This window comes from Papilio xuthus, unplaced genomic scaffold (assembly GCF_000836235.2).
Source record: "Papilio xuthus unplaced genomic scaffold, Pxut_1.1 DF825946.1, whole genome shotgun sequence".
NCBI classification, from domain to species: Eukaryota; Metazoa; Arthropoda; class Insecta; order Lepidoptera; family Papilionidae; genus Papilio; species Papilio xuthus.
The window spans coordinates 5930832-5943800 of NW_013532703.1; the positions used below are offsets into that span (position 1 = coordinate 5930832).

The following is a 12969-nucleotide window of genomic DNA, read 5'->3' on the forward strand; positions in this document are numbered from 1 at the left end:
AAAAAAAAAACAAATTATCTTCATAATAACTGCGTCGACAGAGTCCCGTTTACGTGCAAATATTTTACAAAGATTCTTATAATTATAAATATTTGAAATTTGGAAATAGCATACAATGTTATGTTACATTGGTTTTTTTACTAAATAAGTATTAAAAAGTGGATTGAATTATACAAAATGGATCTATACATTTATTTGGCAGAATAACAGTCTGTTATACGAATAGTTTTTTTTTTATAAGAGAAGGAGGCAAACGAGGGGCGAGAACACCGAGGTGATCAACGACACTCATGGACATCTGCAACATCAGAGGAACTGCAGATGTGTTGCCTTTAAAAAGTTGGAGAGAACAGTTACAACAATCACAAAATATCTTGCAAATTCTTAATTCAAATCTCTCAGTTGTAAACAAATGTATGAAAAATGTATAATGCACATACATTTTTATTGAATTCATTCAAATAATTTCCAAAGACGTCGCATTGTTTATAATCAGATTAAAATGTTTCAAAAAGCATAAACAGATTGAAATAATCATGTAAATATCAAAACGACATTCTTTAGGAAAACATTAATACGTTTTTCAAACAAATAATAATTAGAAATAAACATTTTATATATGAATTATTCCTTCATTAATTTATTCATGAATACGACGTCTATGTGTAGACGATCATTGGTCGTTGTTTTTCAGAATATAGAAAGTTCTAGTTTAACAAAAAAAAAACATACGAAATGTAAATACAAATATTATTGTCTTTATTAAAGACAATTGGATATTGCGACAATAAATCTGACGTGTCCAATGATTCGTTATCTGGAATCACCATGTTCTTGTAAATGTTTCCACAATGGAAACTCGTGGTTCAACAAATGCAATAAGAAATGCAATTTAACACATATTAAATGCATATCGAATCATTAGAACTCGTATGAAAATTACAGCACATTTAAATATCGCTTACAAAAATAAATGCATATTAACTTTACATATGGCAATACATTTGACAATTGACTGTGGGTTTTCGACACCAAATCTCTGTATAAACATATCGTCCTCCCTGTCTTTTATCTTTGATGAAACAGAGATAATATTTTAAACGGGGATTTTGGTCTCGGAAACCAACGGTAAGTGGATTTTTATGTTTAGGGAATTAAGACGTAACGTTGTTGACAAATGATTGAAAGCTGATTTGTCTAGTTCTTTGTATATAGTACAAGTGACGTAATTAAGCTTTGATATCATGTTAACGTGGTCGAATAGTAGTTTTATCAATCTAATCTAGATAGAGAAAGGAAATCGTCAAAGAATTTACAATAACCATGTGACAAAAGCTAAAAGTTGAGAAAGAATTTACAAATTACATTTTTTGTCTAACTTTCAAACATTTCTAGTTTTGTTTTGTTTACAATCTAAACAATTCGGGGAAAATAGATTTTTTTATTTAATTTTGCATTGTATTTATTTCCGTCGACCAAATTATAAATCTATATAAGAAGAGATTCATAACAAAATAGGTACAGTCAACAAAACAAGCAAATAAAAATAATACAAGTGTTGTTTAATGAGAGATTAATTATTGATAGAAAACTAATATAATAAATAATTAAAAATAACAACTCATATTTGACAACCAAAATTAATCGCTTGTCGACAAAATCAAATGATTACTCAAGACATGTGTAAATAAATCATTAAACTACACTAAGAGAAGCCCTTAGTGTCAATTTAATGTAGCAAAAATTTATATTTAACCTCAACTTATAAGATCTAGAAATTTCTTATAAAGATTAATCAAATTATTGTGCTCAAAGCGTTTAATAATAAAAAAAAACAAACAAATATATCTAAAATTTAAAAAAAAATTCAATGTATTAAAATTTTAAAATGAATACTTAATCGTGTTGCGAAGCTTTTAATTTCAAAAAAATGTCGACAAGCTTATAGTATTTACAAAAGGATTGTGAACGAACTATATTTTACCTAAACTAATTGTTATATGCAAATATTTACTATTTACATTGTTACTTCATATCGCAAATCAGACATGTTTATAAAAAAAAATCAGCCACCAACATTCATCTCTATAAATGGATAGGTTATTACTTGAAAATGACAGCTTTTATTTCGTTCCAAATTTGAACACATCTAAAGTTCCTGGCAGTTTATTCAATCTCTATTATAATAGTTTGAAATCTCGCCACCGCTAACCACAACCATCAGCGCCAATGGCGAAGTTCAAATAGGCACAGAATACAACGCCTTATAGCCTATCCATATATAAAGGTTCTGCCAAACGGTCGTAATTTCTAGAATATTCTAGATCTTTAGGCCCGTGTAACCGTAGTATTAAAATTGTAACTGCAATGGAAATCTACGCTTACATTCATTAACAATATAAAATAATTACAATCTATATAACAAGTATCTAAAAGCCGTTACCTATATATATAATCTATATTTAATATCATTTTGACGTCAACTCGAAAGTGGATTTTCTAAATATCATTTTAAATATTATAAATGGCAACACTAATTTAATTTACCCTAAAAAAAACTCGGATGTTTTTTTTTCGCTTTACTTTTGTTCTATAGATTATATATTTACGCAGTTGCTTTAACTAAATATTTGAACACGATAAATTTAGCTATTAAGGCTTTTGAATTCTAATATTAACAAGAGAAAATTGATTACACAATATTATGCTTATATTTAATAATCAAAAAAAGGTTTTTATCGCCACAATTTTGTGGAAGACACCGTATTAATTAGTCACAAACATGCTTTATATATTTTTATAATCAATTTTGCGCTTAAAAGCAGAGGCAATAAAGTCGAATATTCAAACATAGATCGCTTACCAAAATCCTTTACAATATGGAATAAACATTTAGTCCAACAAATTTATCTGACCCGGTGGACTCAGGTGACACTAAATTACAATAGATCCTTGTCTTTATCCGACCACACTGTCATGTCACGTCTGTCCTATGTAATTTTTTACTTAAACAATTTTCACATATCTAATTGCGAAACCTCACCGGGCCAAATAATTTTATCTGACTATATAGTCCTGAAGCATCAATTGTTTCAACAAGCTTAAATTATTTCAAGCACAATTATTATCACTTTAGAGTATACGTAGCTAGAAATATCAAAATACACCCTGAGGGTTACTTAACATATGGCAATATGTTTATATGCAAAATCGAGATAATTTTGAAACCTGTAAATATATGGTCCCAATAGTAAACTCGTAGTACAAATGACGTCACACTGTTGCTTTCTCTGTTTTTTTAAAGAGTGTGAAAGAGATGAGACTATTGTGGTGACCTTGAATACTTCAAATACGTTTTTTTTAGTTATAGAAGAGCGTGAACTAATCCTACCTGCACAAATGACGTCACACTGTTGCTATCTCTGTTTTTTTACATAGAGAGTAAGAGAGATGACAATATTGTGGTGACCTTGAAGATGTGAAACAGTTTTTTTTAATATTTGAGAGCGTGAACTAGGCCCACCATAATAAATGACGTCACATTCTTGCTATCTCTGTTTTTTACATAGAGAGTAAGAGAGATGACAATATTTTGGTGACCTTGAAGACTAAACACGTATTTTTTAGATATTTCTAGCTACGTGTGTTTCAAATGTGTTGTGAACACGATATGTGCTGTACATTTGTGTCAACCGTTATTATGTGTCTTCTGTTCGAACAGCGCGGCCATGTCTCGTATGTTGAATGATGGTGACATTTTCTCTTTCCTGGAAATATTTTATATTAATTATTATTTATACTATATGAATAGTTTGAATAGAAATTCTGTATTTAATACTCTATAATTTTATTGCCTAATTTCTTTTAAGCACTTCTGAATCTATATAAAATGTCAAATCTATTTAAAACTAATTTTAATTGTAAAATACAAATAATTACGATGGATAAATGATAACTAAGGGGGACTATTAAAAGTTGTAATTAAAATTTGAGAAATTATTATAAAAAAAGTTGCAGGATGCATCTATGATGATTTGTTATTCAAACACACAAATTAGTTTGTACGTTTACCACACATACAAGATTTTACAGATAAAAGTAAAAAAAAAGGTAATAGTGACAGACAAACACATAAAAAGAAACGTACCTTTCTTCTCGACGATCTCTTTTAATATCTTCTTTTCTAGAAAATTCTAACGTAGTATCCAGATCTCTTAGTGGACTTTCAGGTGATTGTATGGTGTCCAAATTATTACTACTCTTTGCTAAGGAAAATCTCATTCTTTGACCCAAATCAACAGTATTTCTACGTTCAAATTTTGGCAAATCATCCTGCAATCTTTCGCACATCTCCGTTCTTTCTTCTGGATCTTTTTTTATTTTGATCCGTGTCAATTGTTCCGGATTACTTCTGAATGATTGTGAACTATATTTCTCACGTAAAAAGTTTCTACGTTCCTCTTTGTATTTTTCTATCCTTTCGCGACTTAATTTCTTTTCCGTTTCAATCCCAATGAGATTCTTTAAATCGGGCTTTTTTAATTCAAATCTTTGCACTATTGATATCTTGTTTTCCGTAGTCGGAGTTATACTTGCGGGTTTTGTCTCAGATTCCTCCGTATTGAGGTTCAAATCTGGAAGATTGTTTGTCTGTTTGCTCGCCTCTTTTACTTCCAAACTCTTCCTTCTATCGTTCGTTTCGTTTCCGAATTCCTTTATAAATGCGTTCTCGTCCAACGAACGCGCTGAATTCTTAGACAATTTGTACGTTTTTGGTGATACTGGAGGTGGCAATTTCACTGTGACCTCTTTCTTTCTTGTTTCGCATTTTTCATCATCTTTACGTTCCAAGCTCGGATATTTGATTTCAGTTTTAAATTTATCAAAAGTAAATGGTCCTTTTTGTTCAGTGGGACTTTCGAAACGTATGGCTAACTCTCGTACGTTGAGATTCTTTGACATAGTTTTCTGTTTAATGACATTGCCGTTGTCCGATTCTAAAGTATTTTGTTCGTGTTCAGATTTATGTTCGTTGACTTCGCTTATATCTACTTTATCACAGATTTTGAGAGTATCCACATTTATATTTTCATATTCTCTATCCCTCGATTCTATAAACACATTTTCGTAATGCCTTTGTGTTTCTGGAGTCTCCATCATCACAGCATTGGCTTCCTTAACAATTTTATCAGTATCCTTTTCTGGAGACTCGAGGATCATCGCGTTGACTTCTTCTATACTCTTCCTGAAGAACTTGACCTGACTGTAGACGTCGACGTTATCGTCGATTTTTGTATTGTCAGTGGGTGTCTCCAGGATGATGAGATCCTCGCTGCAGTCGGGCTGGCAGGCCTGCTGCGTGGGTAAACTGGCGTCAGTCTCGGGCACCGGTGCCTCCTCCACTATAGACAGGTTCTTCTCCAAGTCTATGTCCTCGTACACTGAATCCCTGTCATTTGTTGGTGTGTCTATGTTGTCAATGGGTTCATAGTCCGACGCCTTTGACTTTGTTGGAGAGCGGAATGTGATGCTTATAGTGGATTTGAGGGGACTCTTGAGAGGTGAGCCGGGGGAGCTTTTCGAGGTGCTGGAGGATTGGAGATTGATGTAGTTGGGACGGGAGAAGTTGAAGCATTCATACAGGTCGTCGGTCTGGCGAGGCAGGCTGGCGTTTGAGTAGCTGGAGGAGCTATCGTGTGATGAGGTCATGACCTTGAGAGCATCATGGTCTCGCCTCCTGTCGGTGTGGTCGGAGTTTGAGGAGGCGGAGAGGCCGGATAGTCTATTGAGGTTGTGGTAGCTGATGTCTGCGGAGTGCAGGGAGTGCGGGGAGTGCGGGGAGTGCGCGGAGTGGGCGGGGCTGGGCTGGATGCCCTCAGACTGGTGAGTGAGGCGCATGTTCTCGTAGTCAGTGGCCTTCAGTTCACACTTGAGACACTTCTCGCGGTCGCAACTGTCACAGTCCACAGATTTAATTTGTATGGTATGTTTGTCGCTGAGTTCGGAGTCGCTCTCCAGCGGGTCGTAGAGCGGTGTGACAGGCGTGAGAGGACTAGAGTTGATCGTGCTGGTGGTGAGATTGCTGTGGGAGTTCTCCAGAGGCCAGTCGATCTTAATGAGTGTGGAATGTCCGTCTTTGCCGTGCCAGGTGAGGCGGGAGGAGTCAGGGTCGGCGAGGACGGGATGGTGCAGGCCGCTGTACCTGGAGGCGGCCTTACATTTCCGCGGCGAGTTGCGTTCTCTGCAAGCGTCATGTTAGGTTTCAGGGTCGGCAGGTACGCTAATAGAAATGCTTCAACATTTATATGGTACTTTCAAACGAGCATGCTCTCGAACAGAAAAAAAAAACAAATATTAGTATGAAACTTCTGAATAGTAAACAAAATATTTGAGTCGGAAAATGTGAGGCCATCGAATGATAAATGTTAAACAAAGCCAATTAGTTTTACTTGAAGAAAAACATACAAAATACTATAATTTAGTATCAAAATAAATAATATACCCAATTTTTTTTTAAATTTTTTCCATTCGATATTTTTTATCATTTGAGCATCTCCATATTGGGATAAAAGCTTTATTTCTATAACAAAAGCAGTTATATTAAATTATTTATACCAAATTGTATTTATTTGTATTTAATAAAAATACTTAACAATTTATAAATAATCCTAAAACAAAAACAAAAATCTAAATATAAATCTAGACTATCTAGCAGATTTTAAGACCATAATACATTCGGGATAAATAAAATTAAAATGGTTTATCTATGTAATGGTTTTTAATGTAAAGATGTGAGAGAGAAATGCATAGAATTGTTATAAATATATAACTAGAAAGATATAAACATACCTGAGCTTCACACTGCCCGGAGACTGGAAGTCAGGCTGAGATGACAGCGGACTGTCTCTGTCTTTACAAATTCTGTGGAACATGGAATTATTTATGAACAATCTATGGTATACTTTGATTTTATGACTTCTTCACTAATTATTTGTTTGTAAAAATCTTACTAATATTTTAAATGTAAATGTTTAGATGGATGGATGTGTGCTTGTATCTCCTAAAGCTCAACGGATCTTGATGAAATTTGGCATATGTGGAAAATAGTATCTAAGAACATTTAAATTACTTTTAAAGTTTTTTTTTAATACCACGCGGACGGAGTCACTATCAACAGCTAGTTATGATATAAAGTTAAATGTATAATTTGATTAAAAAAAAAAGTTTAAAGTTACGAATTTTTGTCTATAGATGAAAATATTTTGTAATGAAACGAAATACATTTAGTAGTGTGTAATGGTATAGTTGTTTTCAAATATTTTGGCGGTCCAAGGTCATAGTCTGCGCTTTATTCTTTCGCTATACCTAACAGTGTGTTTGACACAGCGACTCACACTAGAGCCGCCAAGATATATGAAAACTACTATACCAGTGTGGAATTGGTGTGTAGTACGGGGGAGGTGGTACCTCTTGGCAGGATCAGGATCTGCGGTGCCATGTCGCTTCTCTGGTGCAGGTTTAGCACGCGGGGACTCCCCATCAATGTATCCCATCTGTGCGACCTGCTCCTCCATTGCCGCACGACGTCTGCAACATGAACATCAATATTGAATATTGTCCAAGCATTTGTATTGTCATCTCTACCATTCTCTTAGAAAAGAACATAGACAACTAATAAATTAGTTATAACCGTTGATTTTCAGTTATTGCTGTCTTTGTTTTATCAAAGACAATGAAAGGGAGGACAATATTTAGTAATAGTAGGTTATTTCTAATGGTAATAATAATATAATACTAATCTTACTAATATTGTAAATTCGAATGTTTGGATGTATGGATATTTGTTAAATAGTTTCTCCAGAACGGCTGCATGGATTTTGTTAAAATTTGGCATACATATAGAACATAGTCTGGAAGAACACATAGGCTTCTAATTAAGTTTATCTTTTTAAATTCCGCGTGGATGAAATCGGCGGCGACAGCTAGTGTAGTTTACCTCTCAGCCATGTCATTGGCGGCGTGTACATCAACGCGCAGTGAGCGACGCGGGCTGGCGGCCGCGCTGCACGGCACTGAGTCCGCTGGTGTCGACCACGCTGACTCCTGTACACAACAAAATACTAAATAATACCCTATTTATAATTAGCACCAGTCGTTTCATCTACTTGTATAGTCGCTGCATTGAAATAGAGTTCCATACCCTTCCTTATTGTTTCGAATTTAAGTCTCTCTTCCAGAAAAATTGCATTTTTACTTGAAAATGGTCAAACTCCGTCGCGTTTTCCAAAATAATGCAATAGATGGCAATGATTTGTCAAACGACTATCGTTTCGAAGGTGGAATACGTACAAATTCCCTGATAGTTCATGTACGTTATATGTGCGTGTACGTTCGTGTGCGTGTACGTACGTGCGCGTTGTATGCATGTGTACGTGTAGGTGTGTATACCTGTGCGTTGTGTTGGTGGTGGTGCGTGTCGTCCTCCTCACTGAACATGTGCCTGTCTCGCTCCTGCGGGGAGAGGCGCAGTCGCATGTGCGCCAGCTCCGCCTGCCACGGCTCGAAGTAAGAGTCGCACGATGATGACCTGCACACAACACGTATTGTACTTGGCCCGCCGGTAACAAAACAAAACTACAGTTTGACGTGACAACTCAAACGCCGGGTATTATACCACAGTTCGAAACGTTAACAATCTTACTAATATTATAAATGCGAATATTTGGATGGATATATGATTTTTATTACGTATTTCCAAAACGGCTGAACAGACCTTGTTGAAATTTGTTATAGATGTAGAACACAGTCTGGAAGAAGGAGGAGGAGGAGTCACGAGCAACAGCTAGTTAGTATATAAGAACAATTAAATTAGCATCAGTATACAATATACCTAGTGTGATGCTTGAGCGGGGCGCTGGCACGGTCCGCGAGCGGGGGCAGAGTGTCTGTGTCCGAGGCTAACGACTCGCACGACTTCACTGGCCGCAAGCTGCCTGACATCACCACGTCCACTGATACCTGACACACAAAACACATTGAACAAATGACTGAATGGATTAGTTTTAAATGAATGAATGTAACAGCTAACTTTTCTAGGTTACCTGCTGTGTAGGGGGCGGTAGCGGCGCAGGGGGTGGGCCTTGGGGTGGCGCACGCGCACGCTGCAGCTTGCTGCGCCAGAACAGGCCGCGCCAACCCGATGGAGATCGCTTTAGACCACGTTTACCACCTGCAATGTTAATACATTGTTACAAGGACTACAATAGAAAAATAATATTAGATTAATATGCAAATGTTTCAATTTTGTGATAAACATACCTGACAATGGAAGATCCAAAACAGTGTGGTACTGAGGAAGATTATTTGGACCCGAACCGACCTGAGACAAATAAGAAATCTTCAAGAATCTAATACTTTACGTCTATGATCTTTTTGTATTTTATTTAAAGTAGCAGATACGATTAAGATAGTAATGATCCTTCGAGTCGGATCACAGCATACCTCAATGTACTTAGGCTTGAGATGTCCCGCGGGGCGCAGCTGGCGGTCCTGTGCGGGCGAGGCTACAGGCGCAGCAGCCGCGGCGGCGATGGCGCCTGAGGCGGGCGGAGCTATAGGCCCCGCGCCGGCACCTAGACCACGCCGCCGCGCCTCCTCTAGGCTCAGCAGCTTTGTGGGCGGGTTTAGAGGCAGGCTCTTCGGTCTACGGCAGGATTCAGTGCCACGAAGCTCAACTTGCGACTCGCAACGATCCTAAATTTCATTTAAGAAAAGATTTGTAAATGATTATTTTTTGTATATGACAAGTTTAGTGGTGACAAATAATAATTCCAAATACCTGTTCTAAGGAATCGGGTCCGGAGTCAGATCCTTGGTCTTGCGCGAACAGATCCTCGGCGTAGCAGATCAGAAACTCCGTTACCACGGCCTGTGCATATATTTCCATTGTAAAAAACAAAGTGTATGGCGTGCGTGTACTCGTGGGCGTTGCCAGGGGGTATAGCCACGCCCCCTGGATAATTGAAAAATGTAAAAAAAAAACAAAATGTCTAAGAATTCAGCCCTAGCCCATGCGTGTACCTATGTGGGATTCTTATGTGTAGTTACCTGTACGGCGACGCCTTGCAGGGCGTGCTGTGGCGCGGGCGAGCGCAGCAGGTTGGGCGCCCACACGATGGCCATGTTGCGCGCTGTCATGCCTGTCGCCGCGCTCAGCAGAGACACGCGCCGCAAGTGACGCATCAGGTAAGATAGCGTTCTACATACATTAAAAATAACAAAAATTAAAACTATAAAAATCCAAGTCGCCTGGACTTAATGATCAGAAATGAGTAACCGTGGGTTTCCGAGACCAAAATTCCCGTTTAAAACTTATTGTCATCTCTGTTTTGTCAAAGATAATAACAGAGATAAGAACTTTAATACTTCATTATCAAGAACTAATTTCTTTCTGGGATGATTTCTTTGTCAAAGTAGCAGGTTGGTATATGTGTAACAAAGTATAAGAGACCTGTAATGCGGCGGGGGCAGTTTGACGACGGTGTCCCGCATGGCGCGCAGCCTGGCCGCCTCGTCGGGCTGCTGCACCGCGCTCACAAAGCTCTCGTACAGCTGGTATGTGCACAGCGGGTTGGGCAGCTCGCTGTAATGTTACATGCCTCATTACTACACGATAAACATTTATGTTGGTATACAAAGTAATTAATTAACATAACTTATGTCTTGATTTGGAATATCGTATATCTAATATTATAAATGCGAATGTTTAGTTGCATGTTTGTTAAAAGGTATCTCCAGAACGGCTGCATTGGATCTTGCTGAAATTTGACATAGATATAGAACATAGTCTAGAAGATTACATAGGCTACTATTTAAGTTTTTTTAATCCGCGCGGACGAGGTCTCGACCGACAGCTAGTTAAACTATAATTTCCGTAAAAGCGATACCATTATCGATACGAGAACCTTTTGTTTTCAAGCAATACAATTTTTTTGTGACTTAAGATTTATCATTTTGAACAACTATTAACTACATATTTTATGTTTCTATCTAACTAGTTGTATGTTCATACCGGAAGTACATCTTGAGGAGGCTGGCGAGGGCGTGCGGGTCACGCTGCAGGGGCGGGGCGAGGTCGGGGGGCGTGTCCCCCGCCGCATCGAAGGCGGCGCGCAGTCGCTGTGTGAGGGCGGCGCCACCTGACAGCCGGTAGATGCCGTCCACTGCGCCGCGACGTTCTATTGCACGTGCGCACTCCGCCAGCACTTGTGGTACTAACAGATACAATTATTCTATTTAAAAAAAAACTTGACTGTCTTTACAATTATAAAAAATATGCACATCGAACGTCTTAAGGCAATTACCATACATCTTATGCGAAATATCCATAATTTAACTAAAGATATTTGCTGAAGACATTTACTTATTCTTTGCACTGTAACTTAATGCTATAAAATACAGAATATTATATTATTTTAAATTCAATATACCAATTCTAGATTTAAATGGGTAGAAATATTTCTTTTTGTGTATAAATTGTTAGTTTTCACATATCAATGTTCACCATCATGTCCGCAGTTGAGCAGATGCTCTCCGAGGTCGCAGCCGAAGACGCGCTCCTTGAGGATGCCCTGCTGCTTGAGGCTGCGCCGCGACGGACGCGACAGGATGAAGCTGCGGAACAGCGAGATCAGCTTGCCGTGCTTGCGCAACACCGGCTTTATCGGCGCCATCGCCACTGATCTACAATGTTTATTAAATTTATTGCTAAATAAAATATATCATTTCATACTTTAATCGCCTAAATTCTTACTAATAAAATATAATGGCAATGTTTAGATGTATGGATGGATAAATGTTTGTTAAAAGGTATCTGCAAAACAGCTGAACGGATCTAACTGAAATTTGGCATAGATGTAGAACATAGTCTGGAAGAACAAACAAGCAACTGATTACGTTGTTTTTTGTTTAGCACAGACGGAGTCACTGGCAACAGGTAGTATAACATTATTTATAAAACGTTACAACATGCATTGAGTTTCGATACACTTTTTAGTATTTTTAGTTTTCACATTATCCGACTCGGAAGGAGCATCAGTTAAAAGTAAGTCATACCCTACAATAGGCGGCGGCTGCGTCATGTGTCGGGGCACCTTGTCCCCGATGACGGCGACGCAGTGTCGGGGGAAGAAGCCGACCCGGAAGCCGCGCTTGCCGCGCCACCACACTGACTCCTGCGGCCCTGACAACACCAACACCTCTGCTGCAATACTACAACATGTCACGCACGCAACACCTCTACACTACACTATGCTAGTCATCTAATATAATTCATTCTTAACATTTTCAATTATTAATATAAGGATAGATTCTTGAACATTTATCAAAACAGTTTAAAAAAAAACACTAAAATTGTTATTTTAATCGTTAAAAGTTGTTATAAAACATTTTATGTTCCTATGATTGATAAACAAGCGGAATTTTTGGCTAAAAATTATGATTTTATTGACAAGAAATGTTTAAAAATATTGCCAGTTACTGACAATATTTGACAATAGAGAAAACATGGAATCAGTCTTACCGGGCATGTCAATAATGGATATCATATCGCCCACTTCAAAGCTGATCTCATCCCGAGCCTGCAAACAGAAATAAACAATACAAATGTAATACAGTATTAAGCAATTAAAACTAAAAAGAAACAATCAAATTATTCCTCTACAGATTATTTACCTGTGAGACATATTTCCTCACAGAGTAAGCAGCGGCGACTGCCGGCGTGTTGATAGAGCTGGAATCTTCATTGGCAACCAGTAACTTGTGCCCTGGACATGTAAAATTATTTATTACTAGCTGACACCCGCGACTCTGTCCGTACAATTTAAATTAACTTAATAGCCTATGGGTTCTTTCAGACTATGTCTACATACATGCCAAGTTTCGGCGGGATCCATGCAACAGTTCTGGATA

At 37.5% G+C, this 12969-nt stretch overlaps 1 protein-coding gene across 6 annotated transcripts in view; it reads right to left on the reverse strand.

Moving 5' to 3' along the window:
- Nucleotides 1-1881: 1881 nt before the first annotated feature.
- LOC106124372 (GTPase-activating protein CdGAPr) overlaps nt 1882-12969 on the reverse strand; it is a 55322-nt gene continuing 44234 nt past the window's right edge. For 4 of the 6 annotated variants that reach the window (XM_013320973.1, XM_013320974.1, XM_013320968.1 and 1 more), the window contains exons 8-25: nt 12733-12824; nt 12581-12638; nt 12115-12262; nt 11564-11742; nt 11072-11273; nt 10511-10642; nt 10108-10258; nt 9839-9928; nt 9502-9753; nt 9319-9379; nt 9102-9229; nt 8891-9018; nt 8449-8587; nt 7997-8103; nt 7468-7587; nt 6850-6921; nt 4148-6241; nt 1882-3767 (exon numbers count right to left, since the gene is read on the reverse strand). In XM_013320973.1, coding sequence (XP_013176427.1) covers nt 3689-3767; nt 4148-6241; nt 6850-6921; nt 7468-7587; nt 7997-8103; nt 8449-8587; nt 8891-9018; nt 9102-9229; nt 9319-9379; nt 9502-9753; nt 9839-9928; nt 10108-10258; nt 10511-10642; nt 11072-11273; nt 11564-11742; nt 12115-12262; nt 12581-12638; nt 12733-12824 — 4232 coding nt within the window. In that variant the 3' untranslated portion in view covers nt 1882-3688. The remainder of the gene's footprint in view (nt 3768-4147; nt 6242-6849; nt 6922-7467; nt 7588-7996; nt 8104-8448; nt 8588-8890; nt 9019-9101; nt 9230-9318; nt 9380-9501; nt 9754-9838; nt 9929-10107; nt 10259-10510; nt 10643-11071; nt 11274-11563; nt 11743-12114; nt 12263-12580; nt 12639-12732; nt 12825-12969) is intronic. The other 2 variants (XM_013320971.1, XM_013320970.1) reach the window with 2 other exon arrangements.